Below are 21,665 nucleotides of genomic sequence, written 5' to 3'. Positions count from 1 at the left end.
ATGAGTTTTATTTTGAAGGTTTGGACCAGAAGTTGTGTGTGTCACCCTCGGTATTTGACTGTGGACATAGACTATCACACGCAGAACAATGGACCGTGTACTGGAAGACCAACAGGGGAGAGACGGGTGAGGAGCCTGCGGTGGCGGGGCGGGGAGCTGCTGAGCCAACCACCTCAGGGTCCTAAAAACTGGGCAGACACATAGCAGACACACCAAAAGTTTACAGATACGATATTACAAATGGCAGCAAATACAGAATTTTATAGAAGTGTCCATAAAATATTCTTAATCTAATTCTTTCTAAAAACATATTAACTACAAATCTTTATTTTTCAGCAATATTTAGCCTCATAGTTTGGAGTCATTCTATTGTTCAAAATTGACTATAGTTGCAATGACATTTCGCTAGTTACTAAGCAGAACGGTTGTATGATAGGTATTGGGAATAACCTATGATCATCAAGTGACCTTTGGAAGGCCCAATCATCTTCTGAGGTGAATAAGCGCTGGCCAATCGGCATCAAGAATCACTGTGCAGTTGCGCGCCGTTCAGTCTGTGTAGATCATGAAGAGAGAGAAAAAACACGGTAAACCGTCTCAAGTAGGGAACGTACTGATAGGTAACTACATTATCAGGTGGTAAAACAATTTATTCATTGCTTCCCTAATGGTGATTCTTAGTTAACTTTTGCAGTAGTTGTTAGCTGGCTACTGTTTTCTGTATTCTGTGGATAGACAGCTAAGTGGTCTTGCCTGTTTGCAAGTCATGAGATACCTGACGTTAACTCTCTAAAATCCGAGAGAGTTCCTACCCCTTGCTCATATATCTCACTAAGTTGTCTGTCGGTCAGATTTTTAGGTTGCTGTTGGCCGGCAAAGAATTAGCAGTCAGTCTGTTTGAATAATGGTTTTAAGTCTGAGGATAGAGGTTTGAAATAAATCTCTGTGAGGTTAAGGTCATAACTAGCTAATGCTAAGGTTATCGAAGGAGCTAGCTAGCATGGTTTGGGCTTTAGCTAATTTTGTCTTCTCTCCCACGCAGTCGGTCTTTCTGCTGAGAAGTAAACACCCTCAAACCTGCCGTTCAAAAACTTGATGGTACCTCTGTGAGTGAAAATGGCAAATGGAGACCCAGATTTGGACAGGTAAAATTAACCAAGCACAGCCAATCTTCAATTGGCAGTGAATGTCTTTTAGCTAAAGTCAGTTATAAGGACTCATGTCACAAAGTCAAAGTAAAACTTAGATTTGGGTATCGAGCCTGGCAGGCACATATTTTGCTCATTTAAAATTTTGCACACAAATCAATAAAGAAACGTGCTATCCTCTGAAATTTAAAAATGAAGAAGAGATGTCAAAGAGGGCAGAATGTTCTGGTTAATAGCCCAAACTCCAAATATATATATCTACATATCTCCGTCCGAATTAAAAATAAAACTGTGTTAGAGCCAAGTGGCTCAGTGAGATCATTGTTCACAATGACCACATACTTTGTGCAGTTTACTTGCAAAAGATTAGTAGCATGTGTGCACTTATAGCTGTCAAAACTAGCTAGCTAAGAGAGTTGAAACAGCATCTAATATACAGCTAAAACTGAAAAAGAGGGTTGAAAGGACGAGGACAAATGGAATAAATACAACAGCGATAATAATTTGAGGGACACTGGGGGATCTCACTAACAGCTGACTGGTGGGCAGATGAACGCAACAATAACTTGAGGGGTACAAACTTAGTTGCTCAAATGATCAAAATGACTATCACAACACATGCCCAACTCTGTAGTCTTGTTAGTCTTAGTAATTATTCTTTGTTGATGCTGAGATTTGTCTTGATTCAGTTTTTTTACTTGTCTATTAGTCTTGAGGAGTTTGATGACTTCTCAGAGTCTGGCAGTGACTATGAGGCCACGATGAAAGCCACAAAACGGAGACAACAGACTGCCCTTGAACCTCGGGTAAATTTTCTTAATAGTTAACGTTCATTTATCTATTATTCATTTAGATTATTCATAAGGGAGAAGATCAAGGCTATGACCTTGTCTAAGTTTAGTATTATGCTGTTGATCATCTTTTGATTCTTTACAGAAGACCAAAAGGCTAAATGTGAGTCATAATAACTGCAACACTGTGGTAGATGTTTGATTTAAACCTGCAGCTTATCTTGTTATGGCTATCACTAAGTCAGTTGACTGCATCAGTTCACTTTAAATTTGCTCCCATCTGCCTTTGATCTCAAGCCATCCAAGAGACCCAGGCGTAAAACAGCAGTGAGGGTGATGTCTAGCCCCAGTGGTAGCCCCATCCCCACTCCTCCAGACCCCTCCCTGCAGCAGCAGCACTCCCTGGACGCACACAGGCAGGCCTCCCCTAGACCTGTGACTAGAGTGAACGAGGGGAACCAGGTCAGGGATATCTATGATGCTGTCTACTCTGGAAAGACTGCCATGGTGGTGAGGAAACCCTGAGCCGAAGAACACAGGGGGAAGGGGGTGTAGAAATAAACACATGAAGGGAGGGAGGTGCTGAAGGAGGCATGTATAATGAGAAGAGAAACAAGGCTCTAAGAGGCAACAATGAGAGAGATTATCATCTGCTGTCAGAGGCTGACTGATGTGACCCTACAGAATTGCCTTTGATAGGTCAAGAGGAAAAAGTGTTTTCACTCGGTTGTGTAGTCAATGATTGACAGCATGCGTCCATCCCATCCATTGTTGTGCTGTGCCTAGTCTCTTCTGGTTAAAGACTAGAAAAGAAGGACCACATAACAATAGAAAGAGAAAAAAAAATCCAGTGAGCAACAATAAAAAGAGTCTGTCACTACAGTAAAGGGCAGCAACACAATACAGACGGTGATTCTGGGTGAAGGCCCACTTTTGTACAGCACATTCAGCAAATCTGGCAAACTGCAGTTCATGAAATTTTGCTCTGCTGCATAAAGGTTTCTCAGTTCTAGGCTAAATTTTACATTATGCTTCTACTACATTTCCAGTTTGTATGCAACAAACACATATGTTGTTAGTATCAACACAACAGATGTTTTAAAATTGTGTCTTTTTTATGTGCAATAGTGCCATGGTTGCCAAAAATGATTATGCAAAGGTGATAGTGAATCAAACTGGGATTTAAAATGGGACAGAAAATATAAGCAGGGGAGAAAGTTCAGGCATACACACTCACATATGTTACTGAGAAAAAACATAAAAGACCGCTGGTAAGGCTAAAGCTTGAATCCATAATGTTATTTAAATGATGTACTGTTATTATATCCATCTGCCCTTTCATCTGAGCACAGGATTCTCATTGGCTGCCCTCTCCCTGTCAATCCTTAGACGGTGGTGGACGAGTGGCTGGACAGCTACAAGCGAAGCCGAGAAGCAGGGCTGCTGGTGCTCATCAACTTCATTGTTCAGTCCTGCGGATGCAAAGGTCAGTGGTCAAGAGGAAGCCCCGAGATGAGGGGTGGGGGTCATAGTTCAAGAGATTATCTTTCCAATTTCTGCTAGGCAATGATCAGCAGTCAACTATTGATCTCCCTGCATGGTAACAATGCAATGTCTAGGTGTTGTGTTAATCCTCTTGGCAATACACCATATCAGTATTTTATGAAGAGTGGAATGATAATGTGAAGAAATCATAACAAGTGTTTTAATTTTTGTGTCAAATGATATACATATCTATGTTCAGGTGTTTATTTTGCTTGAATTCCTAATATGGGGCATTGCATGACCGTTTCATTCGTTTGTCCAGGTGTGGTTAGCAGAGAGATGTTTGACACCATGCAGAACGCTGAGATCATCAGCACATTAACCAAAGAGTTCAATGAGGTGGGAAAAGGAAAAAAATAGTTCAGAGACATAGTTGATATTTGTTTAAATAAATCCTTAAAGTAAAGATTATTACTTTGCAGATCTGCAAATGTGAAGCTAGTTCATAGTCTTTGAATCATCTTCTCACTTCTGATAATTCTCATGGAATTGGCAGAGAAAGTCACACAGACTCCATAGCCAAGGATATTATGATCCGAAAGAGGTGGTACAGTTTGATGGAGCACACTAATTAAAATCTAATGCTGATAAATGGACATATTAATGAGTTAATTACTTTGTTTGGCTACTGTTGTAATTGTCATTAGCAGGGCCAACCACAGGCTTCTGCCTCAAATCTCTGCCTCAAAGCTATACTGAGCACAGTGTAAGATGTTTCTTCCATTTCTTTTGTTTCCTTCCATCCTCCAGGACTCCGTGAACTACCCTTTGTGCACCCCAGGCCCCCAGCTGAAGCGTTTCAAAGCTGGCCTGTTCGAGTTTGCTCGGGTTCTTGTGCGCTCCTGTCAGAATAGCTTCATCTATGACGAGCACCTTTTCCCCTCCCTGCTGGCCCTGCTCACTGGTCTGTCTGACTCCCAAGTCCGAGCCTTCAGACACACCAGTACCCTGCTTGGTAAGCACATTGGTACAATACAGGCACATAAAAAAGAAAAGTATACACACACTCAAAACTGATTTCATAAGGAGAATTTTTTTCCACTCGCTTTAGATTTGATAGGGGTGAAAACCTGCACTCCCTGCCTGTGATACCTTAGGTTTTTCTTCTGCTTTTGTGGGAGGCAGAACAAACTGCTCCATTCAGCTGACATCTGTTTTAGTTGCTAGAGAAGATCTTTTGTTTCTCAGAATGTGCTCCCCTGTATAGCTGTCTTTTGTTGATTCTCATGGTTTTCTCTTTTTTTGTTTTTTTCCAAAATTTCTGTTGACCCATTTCTTCCTGTTAGACCAAACCACAAAATAAAATCCAACAGCTTATCCTTAATGTGGCTGTTAAGTACTGTACATTAGTGGCAAGGATTTGCTTTTAGATGCAAGCTGTTGAGGATTTCCATAGTATATCGTATATAATCCACTGTGTAAATAAGAACAGTGATGGTACCTATCATGTGCAACATCTTATGCATTATGATAATAAAATCTAATGAAAAAAAATGAATAGCATATTCAGTGAAAGCAAAAGAGTATCCTGTCTTTCTCTCTTAGATTGATGCCTGTTTGTATGTCAGTATTATCTAGTCTTGTCGATCTGCATGTTTTTCCTCTATTAGCCATGAAGTTGATGACTGGGCTGGTGGAAGTAGCTCTTACAGTGTCTGTTCAGCTGCAGACCACCCAGCGGCGATACAACATGGAGAACAGCAAGAGGGCGCATGACAGAGCCTCTGACAGACTGGAGGAGCTGCAGACCACCATCAGTGAGGTGACACATTCACATAAACACTGGCTTGAGTGCAGACACACAGACACTTTCACCTAATAAGAATGACAGGACATGAGGTGACATTGTCTTTATAGACAATCTTTAAGGATACTCAGGACGTCTCGATAAAACTGAAACTGCACTATTTAGTATGTAAACCCTTTAAGCAGGTTTTAGCAGGTCCTTGGTAACAATACAACGCTTTCAATGCTCCATAAAAGTTGTTCATTTGTAACTGGTTTTGAAATGGTAATTTTTTACCAACCAAATAGATTTTTCAAATAAAATAAGTCAGAAGAGGATGTTTTGCTAGCCAGAGCTTGGCTAATAGAGTAGAGAAGTTTCAAACAGAATGCATAAAAAGATACAGAAATTCAGAGATTGAAAGATAGGTCCTATAATCAAGGACAGCAAATAGTACTCGTGCCTAGTGTTATTGTTAATGTTGGTGAAGTAGCATTAGGAGTAAAACAAGGATTACTTTTGCAGGATGGTTTTGAGTCTATGATGTCGATGTCACAAAAACAAACACTCCTACCCTCACCGATAGATATCAGTCACTACAATGAGGAAGACTAATGGAGAAATTGTGAAATGTAATCCTTTGTAAATAAAAATGCTGGAAAAGGGGAGATTTGAGTAACATTTTTAGCCGTGAGGTTAAGCACATGAACAGGAGTCCAAGTGACTGGGCCACTGATTTGCTCACATCTTGGTTGTGTACATTTATACGCATGTATTTCAAATGTGTGTGTTGCAGCTGTGTGAGAAGCGAGAGGAAGTTGCCTCCATGATGAACAGCACATTCCGGGGTGTGTTTGTGCACCGTTACCGGGACCGGCTACATGAGATCCGTGCGGCTTGTATTGAGGAGTTGGGCATGTGGCTGAAAATGGACCCTGAAGACTTCCTGAATGATGGATGTCTTAAATACCTGGGGTGGACGCTGCATGATAAAGTAAACATATACACATGACTAGACAGTAGACAGAACATGACAGAATGAAGTGCTACTTTAATGTCATTTCACTACTCACTGCTGGCAACACCGTGTGTCACAGAGGTAGCAGCTGTAAGTCGCCGCCCTGAGCAGGCCAGCACTGGAGATAGCAGTGACAGGGACTGCGGCATTCAGGGAATGTGTTTTCCAAATAAAGCAGCTTTTTATTTCATATTCATGCTTATAGGCTTTGGCAGCCTGTCACACCAGAAACAACTGTACAATATGTGCAGACAGACACAGAAAGGATCGCATATACACACGCACACAAAGAGAAATGTCCACTATGAGCAGACATCAGTCTGCATGCGGGCTGTAGAGGGTGTGTTACTGTACTCTTTTCTTCTTTCCCTCAGCAAGGTCCAGTGCGTCTGCAGTGTGTGCGTGCCCTGCAGGGTCTGTACCAGGAGAAGGAACTCATTGGCCGCCTGGAGCTTTTCACCAGCAGATTTAAAGTGAGGCTTCCCTCTGGATTGGACTCACACCTCATTTAATGTCTCTTTTCTCCCTCCTTGTTCCCTCCTCTCTGTCTGTCTTTCTGTCTGTCTGCCTCAACATCTCTCTTTAATCTATTGTTTCGGCTTAGCTTTGTTTCTATTTTGTTGCCTGCCTCTGTGTCTCTTCACTGACTTTTTGTGCCCCCCCCCTCATTTTTTGCCATTTCAGTGACACTCCCCCCAATTCCTGTTTTGTTTTTTTGTTTTTTTAAGTCTCTTTTGTCTGGGCATGTGTCTGGGTGCGTTAATTGCTGCCAATTACTGATTTTTAATAAGCTCTTCTCAAACACAAAAAACCCTCCTAAGCCACATGTGCTGCAGCAGATAAATGGTTTTGGCTTAGCTGTTAGGGTGTGTGTATGTGTGTACATCTATGTCTGTGAGACTGGGTGCATTTTTGCATATCTGTGCGTGTCTCTTTTTATGTGTGTCTGTCTGCTGGCATGGTTGCGCATTTGTCCTTGTGCACGCGTGTGCCACTTTATATCTGCATGTCTCTGTGTTTGTGTTAGGAGAGGATGCTCAGCATGGTGCTGGACAAGAACCCAGACGTGGCAGTGGAAGCGGTCAATCTGTTACTGCTGATCCAACAGTGAGGGGTTTCTCTGTCTCTGGTGGCTCTCTTTGCTTTATCTGCAACATACAGTACAGGAATTTCATTTGAGTAGATCAAAACATACCAAATATGGTAAATTTGACTTATACAAGTGAGTGTTCTTTTTTTTTTTTGCACAAAAAAGTTTTATTCAAATATAGTTCAGAGCATTAGCAATAATGCTGTTCAATAATTCTATTCAGTTTTTGGTCTTTGTACCAAGTTGCTTCACATGGGCGGTGTTGGTTTGAAGGTCAAATCCCTGAGTGATAAATGCTTTAAGACCCCTGAATAAAACATTTTGTCCCTGAAAAAGTGACAGAGCAGAATTCTCACCTGAAATGTAAATGGTGTAAATAACCAAATATTGTAAATATATCCTAGTTGTCCACAAATGATTTCAAGTCCAGTTTCTCAACACTTGAAATAAAATGGTTACTCATAACTGTGATAACACTCTTTGTCATGTATACTGATGATTCACAGAGTGAGTCACGATCTCTCACGCTGGCCCACATCTCGCACCACTGATTCAAATCAGATGTAAATGAGATGTTTTTAGGATTAATTAACAAGAGAGATTAAATGCTGTGGTGACATTTAAAAACTTCAGCTGATGGTTATTAAAGGTTTCTTAAATTGTATAAAAAAACATTAATACAATTTGAAAATCGCACATAAATTGCTGCAAGAGTCTTTCTTAGTAGGTGCAGTGCTTGACAACAAAGTTTTCATGTTGTGCTTTTAGTGTAACTGTTTTAACTTTCAACTGTTTTTATGTGTGCGTGTGTGAAGGAACACAGAGGAAGGCCTGAGAGAAGAGGAGTGCAGCCACATCTATCCCCTGGTTTATGCTTCACACAGAGGCCTGGCGTCTGCAGCCGGCAGCTTCCTCTACAACAAGTAAATTTTAATCCTTCCTTTCTTTCTCCATGCCGTTATTTATGTATTCAGTTATTTTCATTTCTTTATTTGTGGTTCATATAATATGAAAATTGTTGTTTTTTTTTGTTTATGTGTGTGTCTGTGCGTCAGACTGAAAGGTGTGATTGCCAGTGAGAACCAGGAAAGAAATAAAAGTGACAACACAGTCTTCTTTCAAATTTTCATCTCCTTCTACATACAGAGCGAGGTAGTGTCTCCCTCCATATCCCCTCTACTGTAATCTGTTTGTCCTCCTCAATGCCATAAAATGTATATGTATAATTTTCTTTAATTCTTTTTCTAATATTCATCACCTGCTGTTCTATTTCAGCTACTGATCTGAAATATTTGCTTCCAAAGTTTTCATACATTTTGCTTGTAGACAATTTGATTATTTTTTTGCCATTATGATTTCATTATTAAAGGTAGAATAACCATGATAAATATTTTTAAGTTCCTTATGAAGCATCCATCTTAGTATGAAAATCACAATGACCAAATTGTCACCAACTCTTTCTTTTTTGATGGTAACCGGCCATTTAATGTCCTATTGCAATTAATCAAAACATTTTATGCGTCATATACTGTAGTTCAAAGCAAACACTGACAATGATGGTGCAAATGTGCAAAATGGACTTTTAGCTATGCGTTTTGTGTACGCGCTGGAAAAGATCTAATTTCTGTGACAGGCTCTGTAAGTGGGAAACAAAGTGGTTTGTACGGAGCCACGCAACAAAATTTCAACCAATCAGCAACATTTGTGCTTTTGCGTCCATGCTCATTGCACAGGACAAGGGAAGGGGAAATGTGGGAGGGACAGTAAAGCTGGCATGCTAACGTGTAATTGCATTATGCAGTAGTAGAGATGACAATATCAGCAGTCCTTCTCCAGAATGGCTCACCTCACCTTTAAAACCTGGACCAGTGCTAATCCTAAGTGTGATTTACAGGAAATTAGGCTTCACTTCCAGCTTGTGTCAGTATAATTCGACATTTGTTGACTTCATTTTAAGTATGTTTTTATCATTCTGTTGACATTTTGCAAACTATTCAGTAACTCAGTTAACTGAAGGCAGTGGTCACTAATATTTTTATGTTGAAATAGCTTTCTATTTTTGACAGTTTATAAATGTTTTCACAGTGTAATGTAATGTAATGTGCACAACTAAAGCAAAAAACTAATTTTAAACTTATGTGCTTAAAATATATGCTAAAAAAGCAGGGAAAACTATGAAGCTCCTCTTTTATGTGTGTAGACTTAACTAATTCTATACATCGTAATATAATTACATTTAGAAAGTAAGGCTAATTTCTGTAATCTGGTTAAGAGTTTTCTAAAAAACTAAGAACAAAATGGCATTTTTCAATATTTATGGTCTACTGTATCAAGTTTCAGTTTAAGTCTCAGACAAGTCTCAGTACATGAGTTCAAGTGAAGTCCTCAAGTCTCCAGTCTCCTCGTCCGCACTTTAAATTCTGTATACTGAAACTCTGAATGATGGAGATCATGATTTGGATTTTTTGTGTCTAACATTAATACAGAGTTTCAACTGTAAACCATGCATTATGTCATTAGTAACATAAATGATGGTGATAGCAGTTCAGAAACAAAGCAAGTCTAAAGCAAGTCATTCACTCTCTTGACAGTTCCATGAGCATGGGGCGTACCTGGTGGATAGTCTGTGGGGTGTGGCAGGATCTGAGCTGAGGGACTGGGAGACTATGACAGGACTCCTGCTACAGGACTCTGGTGAGGAACAAGATGTGACTGTCAGCAAACCTCAAGCAGTCTTAGCTGCATCGGTGCATAGCACTCAGTTTAACACCAGTATACCATAATAATTCATAGAACTCTCGTGTTGATCCCTCGCTGTCTCTGCATTGTGTCGTCCCAACCACCACCCACTCAGTTCTGCACCTGTCTGTCCCTCTGTGTTGTCAGGTCTGATGTATGAGGAGGAGGGTGCTCTCATAGAGCTGATGATGTGCGCCATCAGACAGGCAGCACAGGCAACCCCACCTGTTGGGAGAACTCAGGGCAAGAAGGTGGTGACAAACAAATAGATGATAATTCTGTGTCGTTTGTGTTATGGAACTGTGGAGCTTGTGGGCGAGAGAAATATTTGCTTTTGCACATTACTTTTAACACATAGGAAACACTCTCTGTCATGATATCTGAATGCCTTTAATCCTTACACATGCACGTCTACATGGTTGACCTGCTGTCCCGTGACTACTCCCTGAACATACATGTGGGATTAGACGCTCAATATGAAGGATAAGAAGGTCCAGGAACAAGACAGGAGACGTATCACTGCACACTTCATCCCTCTGCTGCCACAGCTGCTCGCCAAGGTACACAGCCCAGAGTCACGTAACATACTTTATAAGACTGATATTACATACCGTTAAATTTGATTTATTGTGCACAAAGGGTTGAAACTGTTAACTGTTGTTGAAGCATCAGAAACACTGCTACCTTAAAATCTGCGCCAAAGAATCATACAGTATTACTTTTACCATATATTGCTACCTCATATTACAGTGAGAATGAAGGGGAAGTATACATATACAGTATTTTTGTGCACCTGTGTTTTTGTCCTCACTGACCTGCAGTACTCAGCGGATGCAGGGAAAGTGAGCCTTCTTTTCAAAGCTCCGCTCTACTTTGACCTGGAGATGTACAACAGCGCTCCACGGCTGGAGAAGGTAGGAGCATGACCAACATAATTTATTATCCCTGAATCGAAATTACATCTTGTTCCCTCTGAATAATTACCCCACTCCAAAATTTTCCCCCTGTACCGGCTTCAGCATGATATTATTCTAAAGTGTATTTCTGAGATGTCTGTAAGAGAAATGAAAGAAGGAATTTAGCTGCTACTGCTCAGAGAGACATTTTTTTAATGATTTCAGTCCTATTTAGGCTTCACAGTTAATGACCTGGCATGTTCAAATTATTAACAAAGGAACAATAAATGAAAAATGGTTATTCAAGCCAAATATTAAGGAAAAATAAACAGAACAGAAATAAGGAAATTAAAGTCTGTCAACACGTACAAAGGTGACCAATGACCAACCTGCTACTCGGGCAAACTGTGAGGCTTGATTTAATGAGCTCACCTGTGGCAGATTGCCTCAGCCAGCAGACACTGAAACAGTGGTGATAGATAAGGCACATAATGGACAATCAGCAGGGGTGTGAATAAGATAAAGTAGGGAGGCAATTAATTCTGTCATAAAGCGAAATTTATCACCACATGAGACATTTAGACAAAATGTAAGTGACTTAGTGGTATTCAGGTCATTGGGTAAAATAATGTCACACAAAAGGTGTACCCCTTTAAAGATTTACCCACTGGCTGTGCTTGCCCTGTCTTGAACATTTAATTAAGTGTCTCTAAAAAATCATTAATACTTTTCGATGCTGTCATCATAATGAATGCTATCTGCCCCCGCTTGTTTACTGAAGTCAGTGATCTTGAGTGAGGTGAGCAGACCAACAAACTGTCCAAGGCAGTACATACTGTACGTATTCTACTTTACCTGTTCTACTTCCATGTGGACCTTTCCTCCGTAACTGTCCTCTCTCTTTGTCAGCACCTGGACCTGCTGCTGTGTGAGATATGTGGTATTGTGTCGAAGCATACAGAGGTCACAGTGTTGGAAGCTTTCGCCCACCTGGCCAGCACCCTTTGTTCCGACTGCTACACCTTCTCCTCCCGCGCACACCTGGCATTCAGCCAGCTGCTGGATGGCCTGACCGAGTGCTTCAACACCTACTTAAGTGACATACTGCAGGTAGGAGAGCGTGTCAGTGAGGCTTGCATACAGGCAAATATGGCATGTTATGGAGTTCATGATAAAATACTTTTTGTCCACCCTATTTGTAACAATGAGGGAACCCTGGATAGCAAAAACATCTCTCTTGTAAAATGCAAATTCAACAACATTAACTGCAGCCTCCAAAAAGGTATGATTTACTAGAGCATTGTTGTATTAAAATGCATTAGTTTTAGCTAGGTTTACCTAATAAACTGGTGACTGAGTGTCTATTTGTACAGTGCTGGGAGCTGTGGAGGTCTCAGTTTATGTATCTATCCTTCATTAGCAATACCAACTACTCAGTCTGGGATATAGTATTTAATACATATCAGTCTCCAGAGTACCATATCTACCATATTACTAATAGCATAGCATAACTGTATGTAATTGAATTACAAAACACACAATTGTGCTCTGGAACACCAAAAGAAGGCAAAAAAAATATAAATCTCAACTGTCATGGTGTTAAATTTAAGCACATCTTTTAAATTAATTGGTTGCGTGGCGTGCTTGTGTGTACGTGCGTGTTTGTGCTTGTGTGTACATGTACACTACACAGGGTAACGCAGACGATGATGACGTATACAGTGCAGCCACTGCCTTGAAAAGGATTGCGTCCTTGAGCAGGTAAGTGTGTTTTTTTTATGATGCCCATGGCAGTTGTACAGAGTATAGCTTACACAGAAGAGTGTGTGTGTGTGTGTGTGTGTCTGTGTTCTCCAGTGCAAAGGACCCGACAGGCTGGAAGCTGCTCGACTCCTGTCTCGAGCTTCTGAAGCGCAGGACAGAATCCAGAGAGCTCGACGAGGAGGTCTGTGATAAAGTCACACATTTTGATGGAGGAGGAGTGTTGCGTTGTGATGTGCGTTTATACCACCTCTGAATTTGCTGAACTGAAATAAGAACAGTTGTTTGGACTAAATTAAGTGTTTAAGTGGACATTTCACCGCGTCTATTTAGTTTGATGTAGATCTGGATCTGTTCGAAAAAGGAAGTGGAATTTTTTTGGCCATTGCACTGAAATCTCTAAAAAGGCTGATTTTAACTTTCCTTTTGTGTGATTTCAGCTCATGGTGTCAGCTCTGAAGTGTGCAGCCTTTCACCTGATGTGGGCTAAAGTGAACGCGATCAACTCTACACCAGCTGAGGTGCTCTTCTGGCATTATTTATTGGATGTTTAGAAATAGTTTAACCTTCTTTCAGTCTGACACATACCAAGAGACATCACACACAAACTCACTCCTGCCATCTTGCACAAGATGACACGACCTGCGTGATAAATACTTGTTTGTCAAATTGCAGGCAACCCATGGTGGCCATGTTGGTGGCCTTCCTGTGTATTTGTAGAGTTCTTGTCATCCATGTTGTTCAACAGTTTGCCAGCAGCGCAGACAGCAGGCAATTAACACAACAATCTGTTATGTTTTTCTGTGTGTATCTAACTCCATGATGACTCTCAGACATTAAGTTTCCCACTGGTTTACACTTTATTGTACTGTTTCTGATAGTTAGGTTTCTCTTTACGTGTTTGTTCTGTCTCATTCTATCTTCACGCTCTTCACGACTCTTTCACACACACATACCAGCGTTCCAAAGAAACGGCACACAATTCCCTTACTTGTGTTCAGTTATTTGCATCTCTTGTATTGGCGTTCACGTTCTCCAAACTCTTTTGTGTTTGACAAATAATGGAAGATCGAAACTCTTTCAGCCCGTATAAAATGCACCTGTTTTGTCTGCTAATTGTTTATACAAACAACATTAGTTTCAAGCTGTGACACACGTTGGAGCCACTTCTCAGAGAAAAGTCTTTTCTTCTGCTCGGGTCTGGGTTGACATTTCTTTGTAGGTGGCCAAATGCCAAAGTAGCTGCTGAATTGCTGTTTTTGTTTGGATACAACTGACATTGCGCATGTCTGGTTTGTGTACCTGTGTACCAGTTATGTGCACTTCGGGTTCTAGTATCCTCCTAATGACAGTAACCTTCCTTGTTCCTGATCTGCCTACCTGTCCTTTTTGTCTCTCCATCGCCACGTCTTCCAGGCGGAACTGAAGCAGCTGAAGAAGAAGGTGCATTTGTTTTGCAGGGTTTGTCAGAACTGTCTGTCTCTGAACCAGACTGAGATCAGAAATCAGGTGAGAACTGTGTTAATTAGCATCATCCGATTGTGAACTAACTGTGAACTATCAGTTTTATGTTAGTGGCTTCTTATTGGTAAAAAAGGTTATTTTTCCTTTCATTTGCTCACATTTAGAAGTTCCCTTTCTTGAGACTTGTTACCTCTTTTAACAGAATACAGAATTGTTAGCAAAGCTTCACATGCTGACAAACTCAATATTACGTCTGTGTACTTATCTGAATTTAAGTTTAGGGAGCTGGTGAGTTCTGCTAAAGTTTGCATCCTTCCATCCACAGGCGTTCGAGCTGCTCTGTGACCTGCTGCTCTTGTTCTGTGCGAGTTCAGCACACTCTGAAACTGCCCTCCAAACGTTGGTCCACCTCCCATCTGATTCCCTGCGTTCTGAGATGGCTGCTTTCGTCCTGGACTACATCTTCTCTGACACTGATGATGCTGAACTCAATGGTATGATCAGCACTGACTTTTAGTAAATGTTTGTCTAAACTGTAGTACTTTTTTCAGTCTTTCTTGACAAAGTGATTTCTGGTAAAGATGCCATCCTCTCCATTTTTTAGACTACTGAATGATGGTGTTCACAAAAAGATTTTGTTTTCCTCGTGGATGTGTAGTGTTTTGGAAACTAACTGCTAAATTTCAACACTGCCAAAGTTCTCCCAGTGGACCGTACCATCATTTATGCCTGCAGACACAGTTTTTGATGTCTTGTTTTGAGAATCTGCTGCTATAACAAATCCTTTTCCCCTGTATTTCACAATGTGCTGCCAATTTTCAAGCCAAATACCAGTCTTTCATCATACATTCTGTTTTGCTTGTGTCTTATCAACACCTAAAAGCTTTCTCCATGCCTCTCCTGTCTTTCATGTTAACTATTGGTCTATTATTGCCTGCCATGCTGTCCTTATCCTGGCTTTCCTCTGTAGCTGAGGCTGAGGAGGAGATGAAGATAACGCTTCTCCAGAGGAGGCGCAACCAACTGGCCGGCTACTGTAAGCTGGTCATCTATGGGGTGCTGGACCTCAGCGCTGCCACTGATGTCTTCAAGTACTACAACAAGGTTGATAGGGAGATAAGGCCTTACAGGGATAATTAAGTTGTATTAGCCTTGCATATTATATAGTATTTACATTGTAAGTTCACATATTAATCAACTGCTTGTGTCGGTGTCACATGTATGCAAAAATTGGTTCATAGTTAAATTAGTGAGTCTAGAAATTGTTAAATTAATAGTCCATAATTTTTTAGAGAAATGGGATAGAAATACAGGAAACATGTTCATAAAAAATTGATAATGGGGAGGATGTGTAAGAGAGTGGAGGAGGGAGAGAAAATCCGTTTTAGACCCAGCGAGGTGCCAAGAATGAGTCATAGGGACCGGTGGTTAAAAGAAGCACAGATGACTAGAAAAGACTGGATTATTTTTACATATTTAGACAGTGTCATTAATTAAACAGACTATTGATCATAACTGAAGCATTTTTTTTTTCTTTTCTGGTTTCTCCAGTACTTTAAAGACTTTGGCGATATCATTAAAGAGACTGTAAGTAAGAGCAAGCTCATCAGTCCGGTTCAGAGCGCCAAGACTGTCTGTCTGAGTCTGCAGCAGGTTTGTATTGTCATGTCAATAATCAGCCTCTCATTATTTCCGACTGAAATTCTTACTGTGTAGCTTGATGACAATTAACTTTTATTGAGTACATGAAATACCTTGAATTTGTAGTTTGTGTGCAAAAAATTCTCTGATTTCCTCTGAGAAACCTTTCTATAATAGATGATGGGACAAACTTGTCTTTGTATTATTTAATAATGAATAAGAAGAGGTTTACATCAGGGAGACAGTGCTAACCAAGTTTCAGCTGAAAGGACAGAGCTCATACACCAGAGTTGGATATTAGTGGTCTGACCCTGAACAAGGTTCAAGATTGGTATTTTATCCTGTCTTGTTTGAATGTCACTTTCAGTTTTTTAACACAAAGCGGTGGGAAGAAACTTTGTCCAAGGTTAAATGATATGAAGGCACACAAGGCGGTTGCCTCCTCCGATGTAAAACATTCAGTCAGATTAAAAAGGAATGAATGCACAGTAGATGACACGCAAGGTTCAAATAAATTGACATTACAGTTTGAAAATGTCATTCATTAGGATGATGATGATTCTAGTGCTGAATTTTGTGAAAATAGTTAGTAGCTCAGTCAAGCTTTTGACCACCCAGAACTGGCAGATGTTTAGCAACACGTGGCTGCATCTAAATGGATCAGAGTTAGATACAAACTAACTTCTAAAGAAGCAGTTTTACTGTTTGAGTTGTTCTGCTTTATATCTATATGCTGAAAATGTCCTCATATAAGCATCATATCATTACATTGTGACAGTGTCCCAGATAGGGTTTAATATTTTTCCCTGTAAATGAGACATTTTCTGTCCTGGAAACAGATGCACACTATTCCAGGTGCTGTGCTTGTTTTTAAGGTATAACTTCCGCTTCAGTCAAAATGCATTGGTCATATTTCAAACATGACTAAATGCATCAAAGAGAAACATGACTAAACCTGTATGTTCCCAGCCTAACCGCTTTAGTGTAATATTTTCTGGTATTAGTAATTATTACAGCAAAAGAACACCATTTATGTCAATCAGCATGAGAATGAACATGTAAACTTTGCGTGGAGCTTGAACCTGGCTTTAGCTGTGAGGAATATGAAATGCCAACTTCATTTCCTGTGATCTGTCTGCTGAGAAAAACCTCATGAAAGTGATTTTCTTCATTGTATGAAGAAACGAAATTTGTTAAAGCAAGAAATTTAGCGTTTTAAAAGTCATTCTATGAAGCTGGACGGGATGAGATGGATTCCATGTTCCGCGTTTAGAGGTTGTTGGTGACTCAAAGTTATAAAGCAAAGCTCTCACTCACAGATGGATTCTTTGGGAGATTATTATCTTTCTTCAGTGCAACTCTGAGATAGGCGCGGCTGTGTTTATTATGTGTTTATTAGTAAGCTTTCAGTTGGCTCAGCTGGCACACACACACACACACACAGCTGTTGTATACATTTTAGGAAAGTAAACTATAGGCCTACATATTTTCTATATTATTTGCAAAATATATACCATCATGCTCTAAATGAAAACGTTTTTCCTGTTATTATATTTCTCGGGAAACAGGAAATGGTGGGTATTAAGCCGAAGTTCCAGAGATACGTACAAGTGCATCCTGAAATGTCTGTAAAAGAGAATCTGTGTGTTTACAATAGCTTTACTATATCACCACCATTTGGACTGTGTCTGACAAATGTCAGACAAAAAATATTAAAAAACATATAAATGCCAGAAACTTGGATTAATTTTCTGTAATTGTTTAGTCAATTCAGTGTTTGATGTGGCAAATGTCTCTGATGTGGTTCAACAAGTCAATTAAAACAAGCTCTTGAATTGCTTGAAAGTATTTTTTCACTTTAGCCAACCAGCAAACATGTGGAATTGGTATTCATCGTGTATATCTATAGAACTGTTTGAATGGCATTCCTATGTTTATGTGATGTCATGTTTGTGTGTGTTCAGCTGTTCTCAGAGATGCTTATGGAGGACCGCAGCAGGCAGGATCTCGGTGAGATTAGAGACTTGGCCAAGAGGCTTGCAATGAGCTTTGGCATCGATCTTCATCGTGTCCGCAAACCAATGGTGGCCCTGCACATGCAAGTAACACACGCGTCTCTGACAAACACATACACACCAGCACCGTCAGGTTATCACTCAGTTTATTTAATTTTGATAGTATTGTCTTACAGCTGTGAGTACAGTTTTTCAGCTTTTAGAGGCAATCACAGCTCAGTGAATGTAAAAGAAACAAATACTTAACCTCTTACATTACTTTCGAATCAGAATTGGTAATAAACCCTCACACTTGAAAGTTGTAAATTAAACGTAGTATGAGTACTTTTTACAGTACAGCTGCCCATTCTATGCGATGCATTTGGCCTTTACGTTAGAACTATTCTGTGTGTTTTGATTGCTCTCAGGGACGGTATACGTTTTGCATTTCGGGACCCACAGGAGGGAGAAGAGCCTCACCTGAATCTGGCCTTCTTTGAGATCCTCAGCGAGTTCAGTTTTAAGCTGCTGCAGCCGGACCGCGCCCAGCTGTGAGATGCTAAAACCCACAAACTTGTCCACATTCACGCAAACATTTTCACTCAAATATGACCATGTGCTTTTTTGTCAGTCTTTCAGTCAATCTCAATACTGTAATACAAACTAGAGCATTATATGCTCATAACAATGGTCACACCATCTCACTTACCTGAATCCAGTTTTTCAGAGGATTTCATTGCTACATGTTACATTTCAGTACATTTGCTGGCATCATTCCAGGATCACAGCAAAGCAAAACAATTCCCCACAAAGAGGAAAAAAAAGCAAGTTTGACATCATTTGATACAAATATTATACTGGAACTTATTCATTGTAAGTACCGTGGAGGTGACTTTGGTTAATGTATTAGTCATTATGTTGAAATTGATTAAATTCATCATAACTTTACAGTAACCTTAAGAAACTGAACCACTAAATATTAACAAAGGTTTCTCAGTCTTTGTCCTCATCTCTCTGCCCCTCTGTCATCCCCACCCAGGACTGCATTTCTGAAATCACAGTGTCCCCATGCTGCCCTCTCCTGGCCATCAGTCAGACTGTATCAGCGATCCTTAGAGGCCCACTCCTCTTCTAAACTCAGAGAGCAGGAGGAGGGCAGTGCTGCCCCCTCACATGAAACCCCTGTAGCTAAACGCAAGAAGACCACTGCTCAGGGTGAGATGGCCACACGTGTGTATGGATACACAGCACATGTTGACAGTAATACTTAAAAAGTTGCTACATGAATGATGTTGGAACTATGTAGGAATAGTATGTCTTTGATTCGCCTCCTGAACTGCTGTGCCAGAGGTGAGCATCTGTTGTCGGAGTTAAGGGACCCTGCCCATGTAGGATTTTTTCTTCTGAGCGCTCATGTCTTTTTTTGATAATTTCCAATGAGGAATGACGCTAGCCTCTTAGCTAATGTTAATCAAAACTAATGTGCAGTGTTTTTCTTTTTTGTTTTTCTTTTTCTTTCACAACAAAGAGCACTTCATCCAAGAAGCCTGCCGGTGCTTTCTTATTCCAGAAAAAAAAACTGTGTGGACATGGGGCCCTAATTGAAATTGAAGGAAGGTTTCAACTGATTATTGACTGATTGTTTTCATTATTGATGAATCTTTTCTATTTTTCTGTCTTCAATTAATGGTACAGGAAAATAGTAAAAACAAACAAACACAAAAAATGCCTATCATGAACTTCTGTCTCGTCCAGGTCCAGTGTCCAGCACAGTCAAAGATTCCTGGTTGGATAGCAGCAGTATGCTCAGCAGCCTGCAGACCCCAGTGCTCACCTCCACTGTCCTGAGAGAACAAGCCAAGCAGCCAGCCTCCAGGACACCCAGAGCCACAAAGTATGATATTGGCAGCGGCTTAACTGAGCCAGAGTCTGAGGATGAATTCTCCTCAGGGTGAGCTGAGTTATTATCATCAACACTTTTGCTGTATCTACTATCTCTATTTCAGTGTTTCGGATATTACTGCCAGACACCTGCCAAATGCTGAAAATTGCCAAGAGGCAGTCAGTTTCTATCAGCCAAAAATCAGCCAGGTCTGATCTGTTCTAAATGAACAGTTTGTGCAGTGTAACTGGGCAAAAGGCTGCTCAGTTTCTGACTCAACCAGACACTGTGGTCATTCGAAGCAAAGGCTTATTCCTCTGAGCTCATGTTGCAGCTGCAGAAACCTTTGTGACTTAGTGACTGAAGGTCCTGCTAACAATATTTTTTTGTTGTCAGAATAGTTGTATACAGTTAATTACTAGATAGATGCTTTATGTAGGTGGGAAGAAGGAGTGCTTTGACTATTTTAGCACCCAGCTAGAACTTGTAAGCATGAAACAAAGACTTCATGGCTGGCAAAATTTACCTGCTGCTGTTCACCAGGACCCAGATGCGAAAGGTGAAGCCCACCAAACGCCGCCAGCCCTTGTCCAGCAAGACCAGCTCCACTTTGGATCAGCAAGGCCTGAGCTCCCACCTCCCCTTGTTAAGACTGATCTTAGAAGAGAATACAAACAGTTTCACAGCATTTTTTTTTAATTTAGAGAACGTGAATGTTTGTCTCAATTCATGATAGCTATTGTGATTTCTCACCAGACCGTCACTGATTGAGGACAACAATGAAGAAAGAGAAGAGCCTGAGGTTGAAGATAACGAAAGTGATTCTGAACATGAATCTATTTTTACACTGGTAAAACATTTTTGGTCATACCACTTTATTAGAAATGACACACTAATTTACATCAGGTTTCCTGTACCTGTGATTAATGAGTCAGCTTAAAATTATATATTAGATAATAAATGTATTTTTACTGCTTAACCTTGCCATTAGACAGCCCTTTCTGATCAAGAAACTGCTTGACACACACATGCATATAAGTATATATCATTTTTGTTTTGTTTACAAACAAGTAATTAAAGATTCAGTACTACATTCAAGACAAGCTCAAACTTTTTTCATCGTGTTTTTGCTTTGCAGCCCTCCACACGTCACACCTCAGCCAGTGTCCTGGACGAGCTCTTTGAATGAGGGCAGAGACCTGGACTGTCCTGGGAACAACAGTTCTTTATGATTAATACATCTCTTCAGCACCACTCCACTTTCAGTGGCTTAAGTACAGTTTAGTGTATTAAGTATTAGGACAATTTGTTCTTCTAAAGGACCGCTCACTGAGTTCACCTATTAGATCTATTTCTGTCATTCATTTTGTTAGAGGTAAAGACAAAAGCAAAATGATGATTATGACAGTTATCAAAGCGGTTACCATTCGTTATATTAGGAATGTTTATGGTTTGAACACAAAATACACCAAATGTCTGAGACTGGCAGCAAGACGAAAGTCTCTCTTTCTGTGTTATATATATATTACATTATATCTTGCACTGTTGTTGACAGATCTCATTTTGAACACATGTTAAGTTTGTGTTTATTAAAAGATGCTTGATTAAACAAAGTAACACTGAAATCTGTCTTTGATAAAGGCACCAAAAATGTGATGCGCATGACAGTATGATGCACATAAATTATTTAAATTATATAAAAAAACAGGCTCAGTTCCATGTAGAGAATGTACACATACTGTATGATATGAGTAAATAAGTATGAGCAGAAAAAGCTGGTTACAATATAGTTTATGCTCTTAGTATACTTTTCAGTAATTCTCTTCAATGTTTTAGTACAGAATGAAAACAGTTTACCGGGGGGTTAGTAAATGGCAGAGTACAGTACAGAGGGGAATTAAAATAAATGTTGAAAAAAGCTGGTAAAAATTATGGCAATTATGGTAAGAAATTAAATGCAATGCACTCAT

The 21,665-nt window shown here is 40.1% G+C and overlaps 1 protein-coding gene across 1 annotated transcript; it reads left to right on the top strand.

Annotated features, from left to right (window-relative positions):
* Nucleotides 1-1,116: 1,116 nt before the first annotated feature.
* Nucleotides 1,117-20,884, top strand: LOC121611639 (cohesin subunit SA-1). Its single transcript, XM_041944279.1, has 31 exons — nt 1,117-1,145; nt 1,858-1,954; nt 2,237-2,449; nt 3,329-3,425; nt 3,747-3,823; nt 4,235-4,439; nt 5,095-5,246; nt 6,007-6,204; nt 6,603-6,701; nt 7,256-7,335; nt 8,134-8,241; nt 8,374-8,470; nt 9,910-10,012; nt 10,205-10,308; nt 10,525-10,617; nt 10,879-10,971; nt 11,863-12,063; nt 12,647-12,714; nt 12,811-12,898; nt 13,155-13,235; nt 14,131-14,223; nt 14,504-14,672; nt 15,149-15,282; nt 15,730-15,831; nt 17,784-17,917; nt 18,242-18,364; nt 18,853-19,028; nt 19,569-19,764; nt 20,239-20,340; nt 20,452-20,545; nt 20,834-20,884. Exons 1-31 carry the CDS (start codon nt 1,117-1,119, stop codon nt 20,882-20,884), a joined length of 3,657 nt encoding a protein of 1,218 aa, XP_041800213.1.
* The last annotated feature ends 781 nt before the right edge of the window (nt 20,885-21,665 follow it).

Source organism: Chelmon rostratus, chromosome 9, assembly GCF_017976325.1.
Source record: "Chelmon rostratus isolate fCheRos1 chromosome 9, fCheRos1.pri, whole genome shotgun sequence".
Classification (NCBI taxonomy): Eukaryota; Metazoa; Chordata; class Actinopteri; order Chaetodontiformes; family Chaetodontidae; genus Chelmon; species Chelmon rostratus.
The sequence above is the reverse complement of the archived record's forward strand: the minus strand, read 5'-3'. Positions and strand labels throughout refer to the sequence as shown.

Bases quoted from the DNA above. Each gene is read 5' to 3' on its own strand.
- LOC121611639 (XM_041944279.1), top strand. From the start codon at position 1,117: ATGGCAAATGGAGACCCAGATTTGGACAG. The intron at 12,064-12,646 runs GTAGGAGAGCGT...TACACTACACAG, and splicing joins ACTTAAGTGACATACTGCAG to GGTAACGCAGACGATGATGA. The intron at 17,918-18,241 runs GCAAGTAACACA...GATTGCTCTCAG, and splicing joins CCAATGGTGGCCCTGCACAT to GGACGGTATACGTTTTGCAT.